Source organism: Tiliqua scincoides, chromosome 2 (genome assembly GCF_035046505.1).
Source record: "Tiliqua scincoides isolate rTilSci1 chromosome 2, rTilSci1.hap2, whole genome shotgun sequence".
Taxonomy (NCBI): Eukaryota; Metazoa; Chordata; class Lepidosauria; order Squamata; family Scincidae; genus Tiliqua; species Tiliqua scincoides.
This window is the reverse complement of record NC_089822.1, coordinates 259,474,383-259,494,929: the sequence shown is the minus strand read 5'-3', so window position 1 is coordinate 259,494,929 and position 20,547 is coordinate 259,474,383. Positions and strand designations below refer to the sequence as shown.

The following is a 20,547-nucleotide window of genomic DNA, read 5'->3' as shown; positions in this document are numbered from 1 at the left end:
CAGACTGTATTCACACTGGAGATACTGGTCTCTTTTTACCTTCTCTTCCATTTTCTTTCTAACTAGTATCCTCAATTAAGGGAAGTCCGCCCTTTGGAATTCAAGGGCTTTTGTGCTGGATTTGCTTGGCAGTCTCCCCCCACCATGCATGGTAGAGTGGCTTATCCTAGGCTACCTTGGGTGTGTGATTGGGAGAAATTGGTCCAATTGGCTTGAAGCTGGTCCAATTGGCTTGAAGCCATCCCTGCCTCAAGGAATGACTGACTTCATGCTATGGGTCAGAGCTTATGGATTGAAGTCTTGCATGTTGGATGATCAGGAGGAGAGAGAGCAAGAGGAAGCCAATTAGGGACACAGATGAGGGGGACAAAGTCAAGGTCTGAGTGAGACAAGGAGCCTCTGAGTCACCTGCTTCCAGGACAATACGCTGCCCCCAGTGTCCTGCAAGTGACATTACACCCATTTCCCAATAGGGGTTTTTGTTTGACACTCACTGATGATTGTTGAGTCCATTTTCTAGGATTCCCCCCCCCCCGTTCCTGTCAGCCCTCACACCATGGCAAGTCCTGTCCAAACCTGCCCAATATATGCATTGTTGCACATCATTCTTGATTACCTGGGAATTGCTCCATGACACCCACCAGCAGCTGTTTTACATCATAGAATTCCCTGATTCTGCAGGTCAGCTCAGGAGGAAAAGCCACGGGATTCCCAGATGCTTCCTTCTTCTCATACCTAATGTGGAGGAGGAAAATATCTGATCTCATAATCCATCCAATTGGAATTCCTGACTGGAGTAAAAGGACAGCACGGAGGAGAAGAGCAGGAAGCCTGGAGGCAGGACAAGAGCAGATGGGGCGTGTTCAGGAGAGGAGGCTTCTCTAGCTATGGCAAGGCAAATGGATAGAAAATACGGCCCGTACCAGTGTAGCTGAGCAAAGGGGACAGAGGTCTGGCATGTTCAAGTGGAACGTTGTAAAGAGAGGCCCTGAGTGGAACACTGGAAGGTGGAGATTCCTGCATTCTCTCCCCAAGAGCCATGAAAGAGCTACGTCCTTCACAGACCATTCCCAGCATCAGGTGACAAGGAGGGAAATGAGTGGGATCCATGTACCTCTGCAAGGTCCTTCTAATATCCTGTGGGGGTAAAGAGAAGAAAAATAGATCAGAGCCTGCCCAGGCAAGTCAGTTTTTTCACACCCTGCACAGAGACCTGCTCTCTAGAGTTCCATGTAGAGTTGGCAGTGATCCATCTTGCACTGATGGATATCAGTGAGCCAATCCAAGGGCAACCCCAGAGGCATTCTGAGGGCCAGGGAAGTTGCGGATGTCTTTCTAAGTGCCAGAAATAGTCACTTCAGGGAAAGCTGCAGGTGGCTTATTTGGCTCTTAATAAGTGACTATTTGGCTCTTAAGTGACTATTATTTGGCTCTTAAGTGACTATTAATAGTCACTTCAGGGAAAGCTGCAGGGGGAGGCAGTGTGTGCGGGGGATGGCACCTCCAGCTGGGGGGTGGCACCCCTGAAAGTGTAATCCCAGTTACCACAGTGGCTATGAACACCTCTGAGGAAAGGGGTCTGCTGGAGCTTTCCTTGGTGTTGTTGAAACCAAGTCGCTCTGGTCCATGCTTCCTAGTCACTCTTATCTTCCTCAGAGGGAAACTGAGATATGTGCAGGCTTCTAGCATTATGCATTCCAGATGCCCTATGACTCTCTCTGCACAGACACCAGATGATGTGCACTGGAACACCACAGAAGCCCATTAGTGGGGTGTTAGGGTAGCAGGACAGAACTGAGCAGAATGGGGAGAGATCAGTTGTCAGGAAGGAGACATGAGAACAGATTCCAAGATCTTTGGGACCTCCAGGCCTCAGTGAAATAAAATGAACTTCCTTGTTTCCTGTTCATAAGAGAGGTCTTTGTCTGCACCACACACCGAGTCCCTTCATTCTTGTGTAGGCCAAGGAAGCACAGAGCAGTTGCTTTCCTTCCCCTGGTGAGGAACCTGGGCTATTTCTACCACCCTCTCACCTGCAGGAGTTCACTTGCTGGCTGCTGGGATTTCTCCTCCATCTGCTGGATGAGATCTTCAAGAGAGGACAGTTCCTCCTTGAGTATGGCCATGTGCTCCTCTCTTCTGGTTGCAATTTCTTTCTCCAGCTCTTCCAACTGCGAGAGGAGAGACATCTTTTGATCTTCCAGAAACTGGTGCATTTGGTTGAAAGCAGCCACTGTGCTTGTCTTCTTCTCTTCTATTTGGCCCTAAAACAGGCAGATGTAAAGCGGAGAAAAGGAGAGAAATGTCAGGAATATTGTCAGCCTTTGCGGGGAGGTGGGGGGAAATCTCTAGTCAGAAACATGGCAGGAAGAGATTCTCAAGGAGCTGGAGGGAAGTGGACCTGACATGACTAGGGAGTTCTGTTGTCTCTTCTGTCTTTTCTATGACAGTGGACAGTGAACAAATATCAGGAATGTTGTCAGTCCATCACCGCCACATAATAGGTAAGTGAGTTGGTTCACCTATGGCTCAAACCTATCTATACAGTGCACCATTATAGTAGTGGTCAGGAGGCTGCACACTGCTGATAGACCCCACAGATTAGCCATTGACATGCTAGGAATGGATCGAAACCGGAATCAGGCTGGGGTGGGGGCAAATCAAGTGCAGATCTCAACCGCACTGACATATATACCAAATCCAGAACCCCTGTGCCAGCCCAGACATGCCCACAGAAGGCTCTTCAAGATTCCTTTGAGAAGTCCCATTGGGGATCAGGTGGTGGCCAAGGAGGTAAGTAAAATCTTCCTTAATTTACCTTTCCTGGCCAGCTGGGTCCCCACGCGGGCACTGTGTCAGAGAGGAGAAAAGGAGAGAAATGTCAGGAATATCGTCAGCCTTTGCAGGGAGGTGGTGGGAAATCTCTAGTCAGAAACATGGCAGAAAGAGATTCTCGAGGAGCTGGAGGGAAGTGGACCTGCCATGACTGGGTGGTTCTGTTGTCTCTTCTGTCTTTTCTATGACAGTGGACAGTGAACAAATGTCAGGAATATTGTCGGCCTTTGGAAGTAGGTGGTGGGAGATCTCTGGTCAGAAGCATGTTGGGAAGCTGGAGGAGCTGGAGGGAGGCGGATCTGCCAGGGTCTCCTCCATCACTGTACCGTCACCACCGCCAGGTAACATGCGAGTGAATTGGTCCTCCTATGGCCCAGTCCTACCCATGCAGTGCAGCATTGCAGCAGGGCCCAGAAGGCTGCACTCGCCACAGATCGGCCACTAACAGAGTTCTGCTGGTGCTAGGGATGTGTCGAAGCAGAGATCAGGGGAAAATCGGACATATGTACCAAATCCAGAACCCCTGTTCCAGCCCCAGAAGGCTCTTCAAGACTCCTTTGAGGAGTGCTGTTGGGGATCAGGTGGTGGGCAAGGAAGTAAGTAAAATTGTCCCTTATTTATCTTTCCCAGCCAGCTTGGTCTCCACCCGGACACTGTGCAAGCAGCCTGGCACCATTCAGGCCAGCCCAAAATAGGGTTGGGCTGCTAATATTTGGCTCAGGACTGATGAGAGGGCCAGCCCTGCAAGGAAGGCACTTCTGACTTCTTGCAGGGATCAAAAAACTGTGAGCAGCACAAAACAGACAAGACTCCACCTTGAGAACGGCCTTTCACAAACATTTTTGGAGACATGAGGCTCTTTTGACTCTTCCGTGTTTCATGCTGCAGGTTTACAGAGATGGCTTCTAGTGGCTCTCACTTCCAGTGCAACAGGGACACTTACGAGCAGGTCTCGGCTTTCCTCTTCTGTTCCTGCTTGACTTGCCAGAATTCTCTCTCTCTCCTTCCTCAGGACTTCCAGGCGGCTGCACAACTGGTCCTGAAGCAAAGAGAAAAGAAAAGTTTCTGGTTGGTCTATCTTTTATCTTTTGGGGGTGGGGTTACTACATAATGTTGCTCCATAAGCATGAGAAAGCAGTTGCTGTCTCTCCTGGCCTCCCATCTCAGTGCATTCCACAGGTCTCTGGGCTTACAAGGAATTTTACATGAGCACAAACAGATTGAATGGACTCTAAGATCCAAGTGCAATTTGTGTTGAGCCCTTCCTGAGGTGAAGGGAAAGAATATCCTTCACCCTTCCCTTGTGTCCAACCCAACATCAGGACTGCTGCTTTTAGAGCAGTGTCGTATCCTAGAGCAGGCAAACCCTTTTCCTGCTCTGGGGCTTAAGCACTTCCCTCAATGGCTTCTCTCCAAAGCAAGCTGCATGTTACACCCATCATTAATCCTGAAGGTTTGAAACCACTTACCTTGAATTCCCTGGCAGCCTCTTCCACAAGAAGGACTGTATTCGATTGATGTTCTGGGGATCCCTCACAAATCAACTCCTTGTCTTCCTTGCAGAACAGATGGAGATTTTCCTGGTGTCTCACACATAAATCCTCTTTTCCCAGATTGAGGGATAGACATTTAATTTTTTCTACTACATTTGCCAGTTTGGCCGGAAATTCCCTTTCTTGATTCTGGCTTTGCAGAGGGGACACTCCAAGTCCCCCAGATCTTCCCACACCTCACAGTAGTTGGTGATGCAGCCCCTGCAGAAGTTGTGACCGCAGTCCAGGGTCACCAGGTCTGTCAGGTACTCCATGCAGATGGGACACTTGAGTTCCTCCTCTACCTCCATGGTTGGTGAGGCTGAGGCCATGGCTGATGAAGACTCCAGGGATGAATTCAGGCAGCTTCTGAGACCTGTACAGCAGGTGGGTGTGGGTGAGCGACAGAAGAAATACCATATGGGGAATTTCACAGGCTGCACATTGCAGAAGATCTGTGAATTTTCCACTGTGGTGCCCAGTTTGTGGGACTAATAACTAGACGTGTTTGTTTTTGTTGATAACAACATAAATGCACAAAACACCACATTGTGGTCTTTAAGAGATCCAAATAAAAAGAGAAAACGCCTTATTTTAGTGTTTAAGGTATTTTCCAAAAAAGAGAGATTAGTTTTCCAGTAAGAAATCACACCATGGCCGTGTCTGCTGACACTATATCACTTACTGAGTACACTTTTAAAGCATTTAAAAATAATAAATTGAGAACTTTGTAGGAGAATGTGGAATAAAAACATAAAATCGCTTTCTGGGACAAAGCAAACAAAGGAGGTCCTTTGTTGATGCCATCCTGTTCAATAAAGACAGAAGTCTTGCTTGTCTGACAAACTGCATAAGAAGCACAGAAAGGACACCATAGAACTGAATCCCGCCTGCTGGGAGAAAGGCAGAAAGGGAGGCTGGTGCCTCAGGACTCTGGGTCTGACCCTGCGGGATCATCCGCCCTACTATGATCCTCACAATAGCCCCAAGAGGACTAAACTGAAGGGTCAGCCAGGGAGCTTCACGTGCGACTGGGGATGGGAACCTCGACTCCAGCACTTGATCCTCTGTACCAGTTTCTTAACCAGTGGCACACATACCAGTGGTGGTGCTTGAGGTGGTGACAAGTGGAATGCACAGAATCCCCGGACACCCACCACCCGGCATTGAGATCAGCAACGTAATGTCTCAAGCAGTGGTAGGAGGTTTGGGTCAGTGGGCAGAGCTCCAGAGCGCACTTTTCACAAACTTGAGAAAGCCTCCCACCCACGCTAAGCCTCTTCCTGGTGTTTGTCACATTCCTGGTGTTTGTCACATTGCATCTGCCCTCCCAACTCAGAAGAACCTGGTTATGATATTAATTCCAGTGGGCCTTCCCAAAGGTGGACCATGCAAAGTGGTGCAGTGGGGGACAAACGTTGAGGAATGCTACTCTGTTCCAGTGTTCTTCAACCTGTGGGAAGCAACCCCAATGGGGTCGTGAAGCTTCATATGGGGTTGTGGCAACCTTTCAAAACCTGCCTCTTACAATGGTCGGAGCAACCTGCGGGAGGGCCTGGAACGGCACCAGCATGCTCACAAATTACCAGACCTGGAAGGGGTGGGATGAGATGCTGCAGTCAGTGGCTTCATTTCAGGACAGGGGACTACTGGGAGGGGATGGCCAGAGCAGGTGGCTTCCTCACTGAAGGATAAGCTTCCACTGTCCCAGGGGGAGAAAGAGGGAAGGAGCCTGTTAAAGCTGGGCAGGCACCTGCAATCCTGGCCACGACTACCTTCTGTGGTCCCTGACATCAGGCAGTGCAGAAGGCGGTGCAGAGCCAAGCAGCTGGCAAGAGAATAGTCTGGAAGTGACGCGAAGCTGGAAGGTGAGGACTGGCTGCTGAGAGGTGGGTTGCCAGCCTCATATTCATTCATTCATTCATTCATTCATTCATTCATTCATTCATTGGGGGACATGACGTGAAAAAGATTGAAGACCACTGGCCCTTGTTACATACACCTTCTTTCCCGAACACGTGTGTAGTTCAAATGGACTTCATCGTGGTTTCAGAGCTGGGCAGAACCCCTCCCCTGCTCTGCGAAAGGGGAATGTGCCAGAGGACTGGAGGATAGCAAATATCACATCGATTTTTAGGGGAAGGAAAGGATTTTTAGGGGGATCTGGGAAATTACAGGTTGGTCATCAAAACATCCGTTCCAGACAAGATGGTACAATGCCTCATCAAAGATAGAATCTCAAAACACATAGACAAATAAGCCTTGCTGAGGGAGAATCAGCAGGGCTAAGTCTTGACTGATGAAAGCTCCACAGTCAGGGAATTAGAAGGCAGGTCCTATTCTGAATTAGGAACTGGTTGAAGACCAGGAAGCAGAGAGTGGGTGTCAATGGGCATTTTTCACAATGGGGAGAGGTGAAAAGCGGAGTGCCCCAAGGATCTGTTGCGGACTGGTGCTTTTCAACCTATTCATAAATGACCTGGAGACAGGGTTCAGCAGCAAGGTGGCCAAGTCTGCAGATGACACCAAACTTTTCTGAGTGGTGAAGACCAGAAGAGATTGTGAAGAGCTCCAGAAGGATCTCTCCAAACTGGGAGACTGGGCAGCAAAATAGCAGATGCGTTTCAATGTCAGTAAGTGTAAAGTCATGCACATTGGGGCAAAAAATCCAAACTTTACATATAGGCTAATGGGTTCTGAGCTGTCTGTGACAGATCAGGAGAGACATCTTGGTTTTAGAGGCAAGCTGCCTCTGATTGCCAGTTGCATGGGAGGGCACCGGGACGCACATTGTGTCTGTTGTCTTGGGTGCTCCCTGGGGCATCCAGTGGGCCACTGTTAGATACAGGAAGCTGGACTAGATGAGCCTTTAGCCTGATCCAGCGGGGCTTCTTCTCCTTAAATAGTGCTACTGTGTTTCTTTTTCTTCTACCTCAGCAAAGTCCTCATTTGCTCTTTCTACTTCTAATGCAGGAACATCCAAGGACTGGCTTTCACCATCTCCCTAATTACTATGCGGTAACTTTGAAACAAACCCTGGTGAAACAAACTTGCCTGGTCTTTTGTTTTCCTCTTTTTCTTTTCTGTGCTCCAGACTTATATTTGTGCAACACCACACTGTTAATTTCACCTTTGAACCTTGCCAAAACACATGCAGACATGATCCAAGGCCACATTTTCTATCTAGACACACACTAAACTATGACAAGAGGTGGAGGTGACTATAGGAGCCTGGGAATTATGTGAACTACCTCTGGGACCTAGAAGTTCTGGCCTGAAGGCGTAAGTTGTACCTTCCTGTGATTGAATTGCACTAATACACACTGATGCTTACGGAGCAGACCTGGGCTGCATTTCCACTATAGATTTCATCCACTTTCTACTTCCCGAATGCAGGGTGACCAGATACAATGGAGGGCAGCGTGTCTACACCTTGTATACAAGAGGGAATTTTGGTAGGTGCAGTTCAACATGGAAGGGCTTTTAAAGCTACACTGGTCAAAATGCCCTCTTCTCTGTCCTCCATCATATCTGGTCACCCTTGTTGGGAAAATGTGGGTTAACCCGGAATAGATGGGCATGTGAGAGAGGTAGAGATTTACTCCAAGACGAGAACTGCACTGTGCTCAGGTGAACAACAAGAGATGGGAGAATTTCTTATCCAGAAAAAAAGATTTTAAGAACTTTAGCACAGAAAAGAGCAGAAAAACAGGACAGTAGATTAGATACAATCTCAAAAGAGGGTCTCAGCTATGCTGGCTACAAGCTGTCCTCTGCATTGCCTTCCCTCCAGCAGCTGCCCGGGATGAAGCTGTAGAACAGGCAAGCAGAGCCAGGAAGAGAGTGGTGCAGCTCAGGCAGTGAGGAGCCTTGCTGAAAGGCTGGAGTGGAAGCTGGATCTCAGGTTCTTTCTCTCAAGGTGGAAAGTATATCAGCTCTTTAGGACCCTAGTTCAGCTCTCTCGTCCAGATCTGCCACTCAACAGCTCCTCAGGCTGGACCTGAGGACCTTTTATAGGCCTTGCAAGGCCTCTTGCTGAACCTGAGAAACCCAGTCTTCAGTCAGGTCTGGGACTGAATGCAGTTACTGGTTAGTGCACAAGCTCTAGAACTCTTTCCGAACACCCTGCCCGAATGCGTTCTGGGGCCAGTAGTTTGTGGAGGTATCTGAGAGCTGTTAGGGCTCCCCTTAACAAATGGCAGTCTCTAGAAAACATTGGGGGAACAGACGTGCATTGGAAGTGGTAAAGCAACCCGGAATAAATTTCTTTTGCACTGTCCAGTTTGTGTTGTCATGACCCTGGCCCCCTGGAGGCCCAGGCCCCAGGGATTTTGCCCCTCTGCCCCCCTCCTCCTCAGGCCTGCCACTGCCCCAAGAGAAGAGCCAGGGAAGCGGCTTGTTAAGGGAAGCGGCTTGCACCTGCAGTCTCAGCCACAGCCATCTCCTGTGACCCCTGACGTGGGGAGCCAGCAGCTGGCAAGAGGGCAGACTGGAAATGAAGTGCCGCTGAGGCTGGGCGGGGCAGTGCTGGTTGCTGCGAGGTGGTTGCCATTCTCCTGTGTGTTTATTGGGTGCTGTGGCACAAAAAAGTTTCAAGACCACTGGCCCTCTCTTTGAAGGCAAAGCAATGGAAGAACATACTCTTGCTTGACTGTGTTGGTGGGGAGAAATCAGCACATGACTTGACGTTCAGTCTAAGAACTGAAGAAGTTACTGAGAACTGAGAGCAGGAAGATCTTCACAACCCTCCCTGTCCTTCTCCCTGGTCCAGCCCTCTCTGCAACCCGCCCTCTTCAATCCCCTGCCCATAAATCCTGGATCATTCTCTCCTTCTTTACGGGCAAGCACAGGTTGAGGCAAATTCTTACTTTTGCCGTGAATAGTTCCAGCATTACAGGAAAGGGCAGTTTCAGGTCTCCTGGCAGCAGGCACCCCACACTCCTGACACTCCCTTTGGCTTCTTCTGGGAGAAAGAGCTGCCGCTTCCTCGTCACGCCTGCCAATGCATGTCAGTGCATCATAAGTTAGGACAAACCATTTGATAGATAAGCCACATTTCCTCACACATGTAATAAACTTATGAGTCCAAAGTCTGATCAGAAGCTAATAATATACGGCATTGCCCCCACTGTAGACCATCTGTGGCACACCAGTGTTCCACAGCACAGTGGTTGAAAATTGCTGGTCTGAAGTGTACACAATTCACAGAACAACAAAGCGCTGAAAATGCTTGTCTGTTTCTCAGCAAGGACATCCATGAAAAGACTAGGAGCCCATCTGTGTTACCTACGAAGGCCACTGATGCTGCAATCCGATGAACACTTACCTGTTGTACTCAGTGGGACTTACTTCTCAGCAGACATCCACAGGACTGTGTTACACTTTTCAGATAAAGTGCTTTCCCCACTTGGCAGAGCACAGGGGGATAGAGGAACAAGGGGAAAAGGGCGTTTCAAAGGTTGAAGGGCAACGAGATGCAAGAGGTATAGTCGGTTGCTCTTATTTTGAAGATCTAAAATGTAAGTTGTATGAACTCTTAGGATGCATAACAGCAGCAATACGAGCTGAAGCTGTTTTCTGAGTGATACTCCTGGAGAGTTTGGAAACCACAGCTCTACCTGCTCACGCAGAGGCACTGCAAGGCAGGGGAGGGCAGGGCGGGACAGGGGAAAGCATGTTCCCCTGACTTGGCAGAGCATAGGGGGATAGAGGAACATGGGAAAAAGGACATTGCAGAGGCCCAAGAGTGACAAGATGCAAGTCAGTTGCTCTTCTTTTGTAGATTTAAAATGTTATTATAATTATTATACAGTATTTATATACCGCTTTTCAACAAAAAAAGTTCACAAAGTGGTTTACAGAGAAAAATCAAGTCTCCAGTGGCTCCCTGTCCCCAAAGGGCTCATCATCTAAACAGCTGCAGAAGAACAGCAGCAGGCAGCCACTAGAAGAGCCACTGCTGGGCTGAGGTGGGCCAGTTACTCTCCCCCTGCAAAAAGAGGAGCACCCACTTGAAAAAGAGCCTCTTACCCGGTTAGCAGGAGCACCACACGGACTCTTATGATGCATAACAGCAGCTGTGGCGTCACCAGGGTCCGCATCACACGTGTGGGAGGCCTGCGCGTCACCCCATGCAGTGGGCACGGCAACGTCCCAGGTGGAGGGTGTGGTGATGTACCATCGCCCCGCCCCCACTGGTCTTCTGGCTGTGCCTTTCGCTAGAACACAGATATTTCAATGGGGTTTGTTTCACTGCATTCTGCATGGAACAACGCATTGATTGATATATAACATGATGGTCTTATTCTTACAAACGGTGATTTTAGTGATTTCGGTCACTTGTGGTGTCACACACACACACACACACACACACCTGGGTGTCAGCTTACTAACAACTTTCTGCAGCAGTTCTCAAACTTTTAATACCAGGACCCACTTTTTAGAATGACAATCTGTCCAGGACCCATTGGAAGTGATGTCATGGCCAGAAGTGACATCATCAAGCAAATTAAAATAATTATAAATAATTAAAGTAAAATAAATAAGGGGGAGTCAGCACTGTTCCACCAAGTGAATTTTCTCTGTATCCTGCCTGCAAAACCCCTCCCATGATGTGTACGTGAAACCTCCTGATTTTAGAAATGGGCTATGTCAGAATGCCAATGCAAGGGAGGGCACCAGGATGCAGTTCTCTTGTTATCTAGTGTGCTCCCAGGGGCATTTGGTGGGCCGCTGTGAGATACCGGAAGGTGGACAAGATGGGCCTATGTGACAAGATGGGCCTATGGCCTGATCTAGTGGGGCTGTTCTTATGACATAAGGGCAATGCAGCTCCTAGGTAAGGAAAGAAACATTCCCTTACTTTGGGGAGGCCTCTGTGAGTGCCACCCAACTGCAGGATACAGCAAACATCCCATTGCCACTACTACGCTAGTACTGGAAAGTGGGTTAGGATTTGGGTCTAGGGGAGGTTGAAGGGCATACTTTCTGCTCAATTCTGTCCTGCTACCATCATGCCCCTCCCATTGGGCTTCTGGGGAGGTCCAGTGCAGCCTCATTGTCCACTGTCTGGTGGCTGCGCAGGGAAAGAGAGTCCCAGGGCATCTGGAATGCATGTGCTGGAAGCCTGATAATGGAGGGCAGTCCCTGCCTGGGTAATCGCCCCCACCCCGGAAGACAAGGGTGAATGGAAGCATGGGTCAGAGTGTCTGCCCTGGACTGCTGGTCAGCAAAGAATTTTTAAGGGGGGAGGGTCATATCTCCAGTTGAGCAAGGGAGAGGGGCATGACAGGGGAGCAGTTTCTTCTCCACTCTCCAGCAAATGATGCCCTCTGTCTCTCTTCCTTCTCATATATGGTATCAATACCACCAATGGAAAGCTGCAGCAGAGCCCTCCCCTCAGTGTGTTTCTAGCCACTGTGGGGCTTTTGGCCACACCTTCAAGGGTGCTGTTCCCCCACCTGGAGATGCTGTCTTCTGCACCCACTGCCTCACCCTCTCCCCCACGGTGGTGCTCCAAGGGCCAGAGAGGGTGCTTGTGACGTCCCTGGAAGTGAAAGTGATTTTCAGCACTGAGAAGGCTGTGCACGGCTTCCCAAACCCTCAGAATGCTTTTGGGGGGAGACCAGATAGGTGTGCTGATACTATCGGTGCCCAACTGAGTACCGCTAGGAGGGCAGTGCGGAGAGAGTGGATGGCATCATGGCACCGCCCCCCAAGCTTGGTGCCCGGAGGTGCCACCTTGTCAGGTATGCCACCCCTCCTGTTTTATAGTGATTGGGACCCCCAGGCTGTGGACAGAGCCTGGGGCTGTTAGCTGGGTCTAATAAGACATCAGGTAGTGTGGTACAGAATTGATGGATCAGGACGAGCAGAAGCAACCCAAAATATTTCTTGACCCAGCACATCCTTCATCTGTGGAGCTGCCCCCTCAGTCTCTGAGTGGAGCGTTCAAGGCAGATCACTGCCAACTGGACTGTGGAGGATGAGAGAGCATCTCTGTGCTGCGCCTGAAAAGACTGACTTGCCTGTGGCAGGCACTGAGGTCTTTTTCTCTTCTTTTCCCCCCAGGATAAGAGGACATTGCAGAGGTGTGTGGAGTCCACTCATTTCTCTTCCATTTGCACACCCATCAAGGCTGCCAGACCTCTCTTCCCTCACCTGCACAGGTGCTTCTGTACCTCCTGAATTTTATATCTTTTTATACTGCCTTAGCGACAGAAGCCTCCTACCCAGAGCATCCCCAGGTCTTCCCTTGCCCCTGCCTCCAGGCTTTCTGTTCTTTTCTTCCCTTCCATGCTGTCTGTTTGCTTCAGACAGTAATTCCCGATTGGACACTTTTTGGGATCAGATTTTTTTTAACCCTACTAGGTCTGAAAAGAAGGAAGCATTTGGGAATCCTGTGGTTTTTCCTCCTGTGCTGACCTGCAGAATCAGGGGATTCCATGATGTAAAACCCCTTCTGGAGGGAGTCATGAAGCAATTCCCAGGTAATGAAGAATGATGCGCAAGATGCATATGATGGGAAGGTTTGGACAGGAGTTTCCCATGTTGCAGGGGGCTGAAAGTAAGGGGGAGAGAAATGCCTCGAAAATGGGCTACACAATCAGTGAGTGGAAAATAAACACACTGTTGGGAAATGGGTGCCATGTCACCTGAAGGACACTGGGGGCAGCATATTGTCCAGGAAGCAGGTGACTCAGAAACTCCCTGTGGCAGACCTTGTCCACTTCACCTGTGGAAGAGTGTCCCTACTTGGCTCACTTTTTCCCTCTTGCTCTCTCCCTTCCTGATCATCCAACATGCAAGACTTTGCTCCATGAGCTCTGACCAGCAGTATGAAGTCAGCCATTCCTTGAGGCAGGGCTGGCTTCAAGCCATTTGAATCAATTTCTCCCAATTCCATGCCCAAGGTAGCCTAGGGCAATCTACTCTACCATGCAGGTGGGGGGAAGATTGCCAAGCAAATCCAAAGCACAACCCTTGACCTCCAAAGGGCAGACTTCCCTTAAAGGAGGAGAGTAGTTAGAAAGATGAAAGGGGAAAGGGAAGGTAAAAAGAAACCAGTATCTCCCGTGTGAATGGCGTCTGTTTAAAACTGCAGTAATAGAGGCCCAGAGGAAATGTATACTGCAAAAAAAGGACTGGATTAAATCCATGAGGGTGCCAGCATGGCTAACAAGCAAAGTTACAGAGGCTGTTGAAGGCAGGGAAACTTCCTTCTGGAAACGGATGTCTTGATCCTTATAGAGTGTCATTTTGAAAAGGTGGGTCCAGGTGCTGAAAAGTTTGGAACCTCTGCTTTAGTATAATCAAATATGAAGCATGATACAAAAACAACATAGAAGAAAAACTGTATTCTCAAGAACCTGCTTGGCAGAACTGAGACACCGTCATTGTCCCTGAAAGTCAGAAGTGGTCAGTTTGCACAGGAAGTGTCAAGGAAGCATCAGCCATTTTCTCTCCTGCCTTCCGTACAACATTTACCAGCCAAGGAATATAGTATGTGTCTTAGGGGTGTTTTGGCTTCTTTTAAGCTGCCTGGAAGAACAGGAAAGGCAGGATACACTTAAAGTATAAAATATGGGCACAATTGTGAGGAGGATATTCTTTCTATCTCTGGGGCTCAAGTATTTATTAAGGCAGTTAGTAATTCACTTCTTTTTGCTCCTCTTCCTCCACCCCAACAGCCAGTGTGATTCTGGATCCAGACACGGCTCATTCCTGGCTCACCCTGACTAAGGATCACAAAAGCGTGAGCTGGGGACACAGCCGTCAAGATCTGCCCAACAATCCTGAGAGATTGGACTATTGGACTTGTGTGCTGGGCCGGGAGGGATTCACATCAAGTAGATACTTCTGGGAGGTCACTGTGGGACGTGAGGGAGGGTGGGCTGTGGGGGTTGCCAGAACGTCTGTGAGGAGAAAGGGTGAGTTTGACTGTAGTCCTGAAGAGGGATCTGGGCTGTGGGAAAGTGGGAAGGAGAGTACAGAGCTGTCAGTTCCCTGGTTACCACCCCCTATCCTTGGCTGTGAGGAAGAGCGTATGCCTGGACAGAGTTCTTAATCCCCGCAATTACATTCCTCTATCCTTCAGACAGGAGCTCAAGAGGATCCGAGTGACTCTGAATTGCACTGACGGGCAGGTGGCCTTTTTCAATGCTGAAACAGGAGCTCGGCTCTACACTTACTCAGAAGCCACATTCCGCAGAGAGATTATCCACCCCTTCTTTTATGTGTCTAGTAAAGCTGACCTGAAACTTTCTCCTTGAGCAGTTGTGGGATGTTCTTCATGGGCTCTGCTGGTTTTTCTCTCCAGATTAGAGAGAAATGATACCTGAAACAGAGATGTTACGAATGTGCAACACCCGTTGTTAAGAACGTCATTTCCTTACTACTGTCCAGGGTGCTGACATATACTGTGGATTCTTGCCTATAAGTTTGCTCTCACAGATAAGGCGAGGGCAGGTTTCCAGTCATAAATCCCGAAATGTTTATGACCCTCAGATAAGGTGAAGGCAAACTTGGGGAAGGTGCACGTGAGGAAGAGCTGCAGCTTGCCCTGGAGCCTGATTGAAAGGGGGCAAAAAATCTGAACTGTGCCACTGTTTCTGAAGACATTAAGGAGGTCACATGCCGGCAAAGCCTCTCCCTGCAGGAGGGAGCTGTTGAGAGAAGCAAAGTAAGGCCAGCCGGAGCTGAGCTTGTGCCTGCCACTTCTTTGAGCTTCTCCTGACTACTGCAATGCCCCTGAACTGCCCTGACCCCCTGAGTGACCCACAGAGAAGAAGGTCTATGCTGGAGTTTTGGGGTAAAATGTCTTGCCTTATAGGCTAGTATCTATGGTAACAAGAAATTGATTTAGCAGCCAAAGCCTCTTTTCCAGCTCTGCAGAGGCCTCGAAACACAGGCATTTATCAGAACTGAATGACATGAAATCTGCTTTTCCGTCTGTGGCCCAGAATTCCCTCTTCCTCCTTCAACTTGTTTCTGGAAGAGACAATCACACACTCATGGCAACAAATAATAACTAGGGCAAGTCTAAAATGGTAAAAATGCAAAATTGGGCTTATAAAACAATTAAATGCAATATCCTGCTCAATCAATGTAATACCACCAACATGTAGGGGGGCAGCAGGTCTGGTCTAGAGGGTAGAGCCTCCGTTTGCCTGAAGAGAACAACTGAAGGTCACCAGTTTGAGGCCACTGGCACCCTGAATGGTGAGACCTTGAAGCAGCCGACAAGCCGAGCTGAGTTATTCCACCTGCTCTTTAGTGTGAGCAAAGAAGCATCTTGGCTGCTCTCCATGTGAGAGACGAAGGAGCTGCTTGTCAGCTTGCATGGGAGGCAACTGGAGGCCAGAATGTGAGACCAGATCAGAAAGATCCATCTGAAATGTTGTGGTTCTTGAAAGACAGAGCCTTTCTTCGATTGTAAAAATCCCTATGGGGATTTAGAACAGCCTGCCTTTGTAAACCGCCTTGAATAAAGTCTGAGGAGAAATCTGACGACCAAGAAAGGCGGTATATAAACACCTGTATTATTATTAGTAGTAGTAGTAGTAGTATGATGATGATGATGTACCTATTGAAGTGGCTGTGGAGCATCTGTGGCTTGTTCTGAGTGCTTCTGACTGTTTCTAAGCCCCCAACCCCTTTGGAACTTCACTTTTCCTCGTCCTCTCTGCCCCCTTTTGTTTTTGCAATCTAGAGAATGGAGAATGGAGGAGCAGTGGAGCCAACAAGCTGGCTAGAGAGCAGCCCTCCCCCCCCCACTAATCTGCTGCCTCGTAGGGCAGCTTCATGGTTGTTGTATGGAAGGGCCAGCCCTGCATGTGACATTGCTTTACTGCAATGTGAAGTAATTATACAAAAGACTCTTATGGCCCCTGAAAGTGCATTTTTGCACTGCGATAGTAACGTGCAGAGCAATCCTATCTTGCACTGGAACAGGCAGGCCAGGAGGCTTGCGCTGAATCCAGCACCAGATAGTGGCTCAGCTAAAGTGAAGGGGAAACTCTTTGGCTGATGTTACATAGATTACTTTTCACATGCCCCCTTCTATGTTATTGCTCAGCAGTCTTAAAGAGTGGCCATCCTGTCAGTCTAACCCAGAAGATAAAAGAGAGATGGTCAACTGGGAATTTCATCAGAAGTGGCACTAAAAGGGTCACCAAAGCAGTTTGTCATCCTAGGTTTAAAAAAATGAGAAAGTGAAAATGAGAATAGAAGAACACACAAGTCTTTCTCAGATGGGAACAGCACTGGGAATAAATTTCAGGAATACACTAAATTCTTCCATCTTTTTAATTTTCCCGTTTTATACAGAGCCCCAGGAGGTTCTGCATCTCCAGTGTACTGATTGTGTCATGTGCCCGGCCTGCCTGCATTTCGATTACAAGGGTTTCCCGGGATTGAGTGCCAGGAACAGCTGCAGCAACACAGGATCTGAATCTATTCACCTAAAAGGGTACATTTTATGCACTGAAAGAGGACACAGTGAGAATTAGATGGTAGCAACTATTCCCCAAGTAGCACATGGGCAGCCTTTGTCACTCTACCTCATACTACAACCCCCCTGTGTGTGTGTTGCAAAAAGTTTCCACAAGCTGCTCAGGGCCTTCTGGGGCCCTACAAGGCCTCCGGTCACATGCTGCATCTATCAGAGACTGCAGTTTTCAGTGAAGTGGCCAGAGGGGGAGAGAAGTGCAGGGGTGAGTTCAAACACTGGCCAGAGGATTCCTCACTGATTCTCCATCAGGTCACTCTGCTCCAGGCTGCCTCAGCCCCCCTGTGGCTCTCAGCAGCAACCACCTTCCCAAGCAGCAGAGGGGCACTGGAGCTTGCTAGAGCTCAGCCCCAGAGTCTTTGGGGAAAGAAGAAGAGTATCTTTGAGCATGTGCAGTGTGTTTTCCCTGTGTTGGTGTGTTCTTTCTGCCACAATAGGAATGACTGACTTCTATGGTTTGTTTCCTAGCCTGTCCAATTATGGGTATATTTCATATTATTAAATATTGTTTGGCAGTAAGATTGCACAGTGCCATGTTACAGCAGGAATGTTGGGTAAGAGAGTGGTTTGACCCGACAACGATGAAAGGTTGAACTGGATCCGAGAAGCATCAAGGACATCCGGGAAACCAGCAATGGGCAATATTCTTATATGTGTGGGTTATTCAAGACAAAGGAATATGGAGAACAGGTTTCAGAAGTCAGGATAGTAGCAGAGCAATAAGCAAAAGGGTTATCAATAATAATAATAATAATAATAATAATAATAATAATAATAATAATAATAATAATAATAATAGAAACACTGTATTCTTTATTGAAATTTTAAAATTATGTTCAAATAACTCAGAGAAAGAAGGAAGAAAAAGTGAGAACAAAACACTAGGAAGCAAAGTAGAAGGAATGGGGGAGGGAAGAAGGCTTGTAATATTGACTGTATCCTGAGGCACCCATATTTTAGGATGGGGACAAAAGACTGTTTTAAAACAGCACCTTTCATAAATCTCTACCTCAGTCAGGAAACTGAAATACTTTTCATTCTCTGCCCTCCCCCCCTCGCCCCATGCATAACTTTGTGCTTAGTCTCTTTCGAGAGATTTCTCTCCTTTGTAAAATATAAGATCAGAGGAGGCTGCAGGCAACAGGGCTGGACGGAAAGAGGATACGGGGTCATTGAAGCAGGAAGCGGGAGCAGCGTCCAGCCAGTCTCCCATGTCACACTGGGGAGCCTGAACCAGAAAACTCACACGTCCAGGGGAGCCCTGCTCTCCTCAGGCACCCTTCCTGCCCACCCACTCCCCTGCTTACGGCAACTGGATCACAGCAATTCAAATACAGTAAAGTCATTGGAACATTAATTTTTTTTCAAACTGGGAAAGGCCATGCTGCACAGCCTGCCTCCAAGCGGACCGCTCAGAGGCCAGGGTTTCCCACCTGTTGAGGTCCATTCGTAAGGCCTTCAGATCCCTCTTGCAGATATCCTTGTAGCGCAGCTGCGGTCTACCCATAGGGCGCTTTCCCTGCACGAGTTCTCCATAGAGGAGATCCTTTGGGATCCGACCATCGCGCATTCTCACGACATGACCGAGCCAACGCAGGCGTCTCTGTTTCAGCAGTGTATACATACTGGGGATTCCAGCACATTCCAGGACTTTGTTGTTTGGAACTTTGTCCTGCCAGGTGATGCCAAGGATGCATTGGAGGCAACACATGTGGAAAGTGTTCAGCTTCTTCTCCTGTTGTGTGCAAAAAGTCCATGACTCACTGCAGTACAGAAGTGTACTCAGGACGCAAGCTCTGTAGACCTGGATCTTGGTATGTTCCATTAGCTTCTTGTTGGACCAGACTCTCTTTGCGAGTCTGGAAAACGTGGTAGCTGCTTTGCCGATGCATCTGTTTAGCTCGGTATTGAGAGAAAGAGTTTTGGAGATCGTTGAGCCAATGTACACAAAGTCATGGACAACCTCCAGTTCTTTCCCAGTTTGAAGAGACACTTTGCCAACAGACTGAGGCAAAGAGGCAAAGAAGAAAGGCCCATAGCCAGGGAGACAGACCAGGAACAGAATGCACTTGCTCCCAGTGTGGAAGGGATTGTCACTCCCGAATCAGCCTTTTCAGCCACACTAGACGCTGTTCCAGAACCACCATTCAGAGCGCGATACCATAGTCTTTTGAGACTGAAGGTTGCCAACCTGGAAACCATCAATCGAAATATTATATCCATAATTTTTTGCCTATAACACCATTGAGTCACTACTTCATCTTCCATCTTTATCTCAAGAAGAAAACTATACATTTTCTTAATATATTTTCCATCATCAATCAAGAATATTTTATCAAAACTTATATCTTCTTCATAGATGCCTATTTTAAAATCTTTTGGGTAAACACTTTCATGGAGCTGTCCACCACCACCCCAAGATCTGATCTGTCACAGACAGCTCAGAACCCATTAGCCTATATTGTATATTTGGCTGTGGAATAACATCCCGTCCTTATGAAAACCCTACTCAGGTAAGTGTTAAGCCTCCGCTTAGTGGCATCCAATCTATTGGGATTCCTAACCCCTCTCCAAACCTAGGGGGCAAACAGAACCAGAGGATAGAATCCCCAAGACACTATCGCATTCAAATCTTGCTGGACCTGAAGCCTCCAGGACAACGATGTACTCTGGCTGAGCTTGTTTTCACCTAGATGAAGGACTACCTGGGGAGATGGATGGGAATTCAGATATTCAGCAAATGCTGGTAGCAGTTGGTTCTATTTCATGCCCTTCTTTGCTTCCCAGTCAACGCAGGTTGTCCAGGCCAAGCTGGGTGCTGAAGCCATGCGAAATTGCTTATTTCTGTGCCCCTCACAAGACGGAGTTTCCGCAAAGGAGCACCTGCACTGAATATGCCCAATCAGGACCTGCCAAAAGAAACAAGAGTGATCGACTGTCCTAACAAATGAGGAGCAATCACAAATAACCTCATTTAACTACCCCAAAATGGATCAATGAAGGCCCAAAATACCTAGGAACCCTTACGGCACCAACGAAGGCAAAATGGATGCACCCGCAGATACCCTAAGACCACCAGACCAATGAAGGTCAACTGGACCCACCAACAGTTGGACCAAGAAACTGTAAAAACCAGCACCAATGAAGGCGTGACAGGGTAATATCCCCCAAATTTTGACCAGTAACAGCAAAAAAGAGGGGTCCCCTCAGGGACAAACAGCAAAACAAAGAAGGGGTGGGGGTGCTGCTCCTCTTTTCTAATGTAATACTTAAGCACCCCAGACTGCCTCCTGTAAATCCTCTGAATGGCCTCCCGTGAAAGCCCCAAACTGGCCGCTGTAGAGGCTGCTCCGATCTGTAGCAAAAGGAACCCATAATCATCAGGGGCAGACCATATATATATATACAGGGCTTTTTTTCTAATGGAACATGGGGGGATGGAGTTCCAGCACCTTTTTGCAGGGGCCCCTCCCCTTTGGAGGCATTCCAGGAGGCGGGGAGCAATATAGAGGCATTCGCTTGGTGGGTGCTGGGGGGTGCAGGGTGGGTGGGCTCCTGGCCCCTGCCTCACCACACAACAACCCCCTCCTGCCCCCATCTCCAAGCTCTCGCCTGAGCCCAGCCTGCCTCCCCTCCCCCCGCACTCTGCTTCCCAGCACAGCTTCCAAGCTG

General features: G+C 48.5%; 1 protein-coding gene and 1 long non-coding RNA gene across 2 annotated transcripts in view; both read right to left on the bottom strand.

Moving 5' to 3' along the window:
- Window positions 1-602: 602 nt before the first annotated feature.
- Window positions 603-20,547, bottom strand: part of LOC136639112 (tripartite motif-containing protein 10-like) — a 107,406-nt gene continuing 87,461 nt past the window's right edge. Inside the window, exon 6 of the mRNA XM_066613131.1 lies at window positions 603-735. Coding sequence (XP_066469228.1) covers window positions 603-735 — 133 coding nt within the window. The remainder of the gene's footprint in view (window positions 736-20,547) is intronic.
- Window positions 2,232-4,484, bottom strand: LOC136639306 (uncharacterized). Its single transcript, XR_010793667.1, has 3 exons — window positions 4,305-4,484; window positions 3,779-3,874; window positions 2,232-2,264 (listed from the first exon to the last, which is right to left on the bottom strand). It is a non-coding gene; the product is annotated as an uncharacterized lncRNA (long non-coding RNA).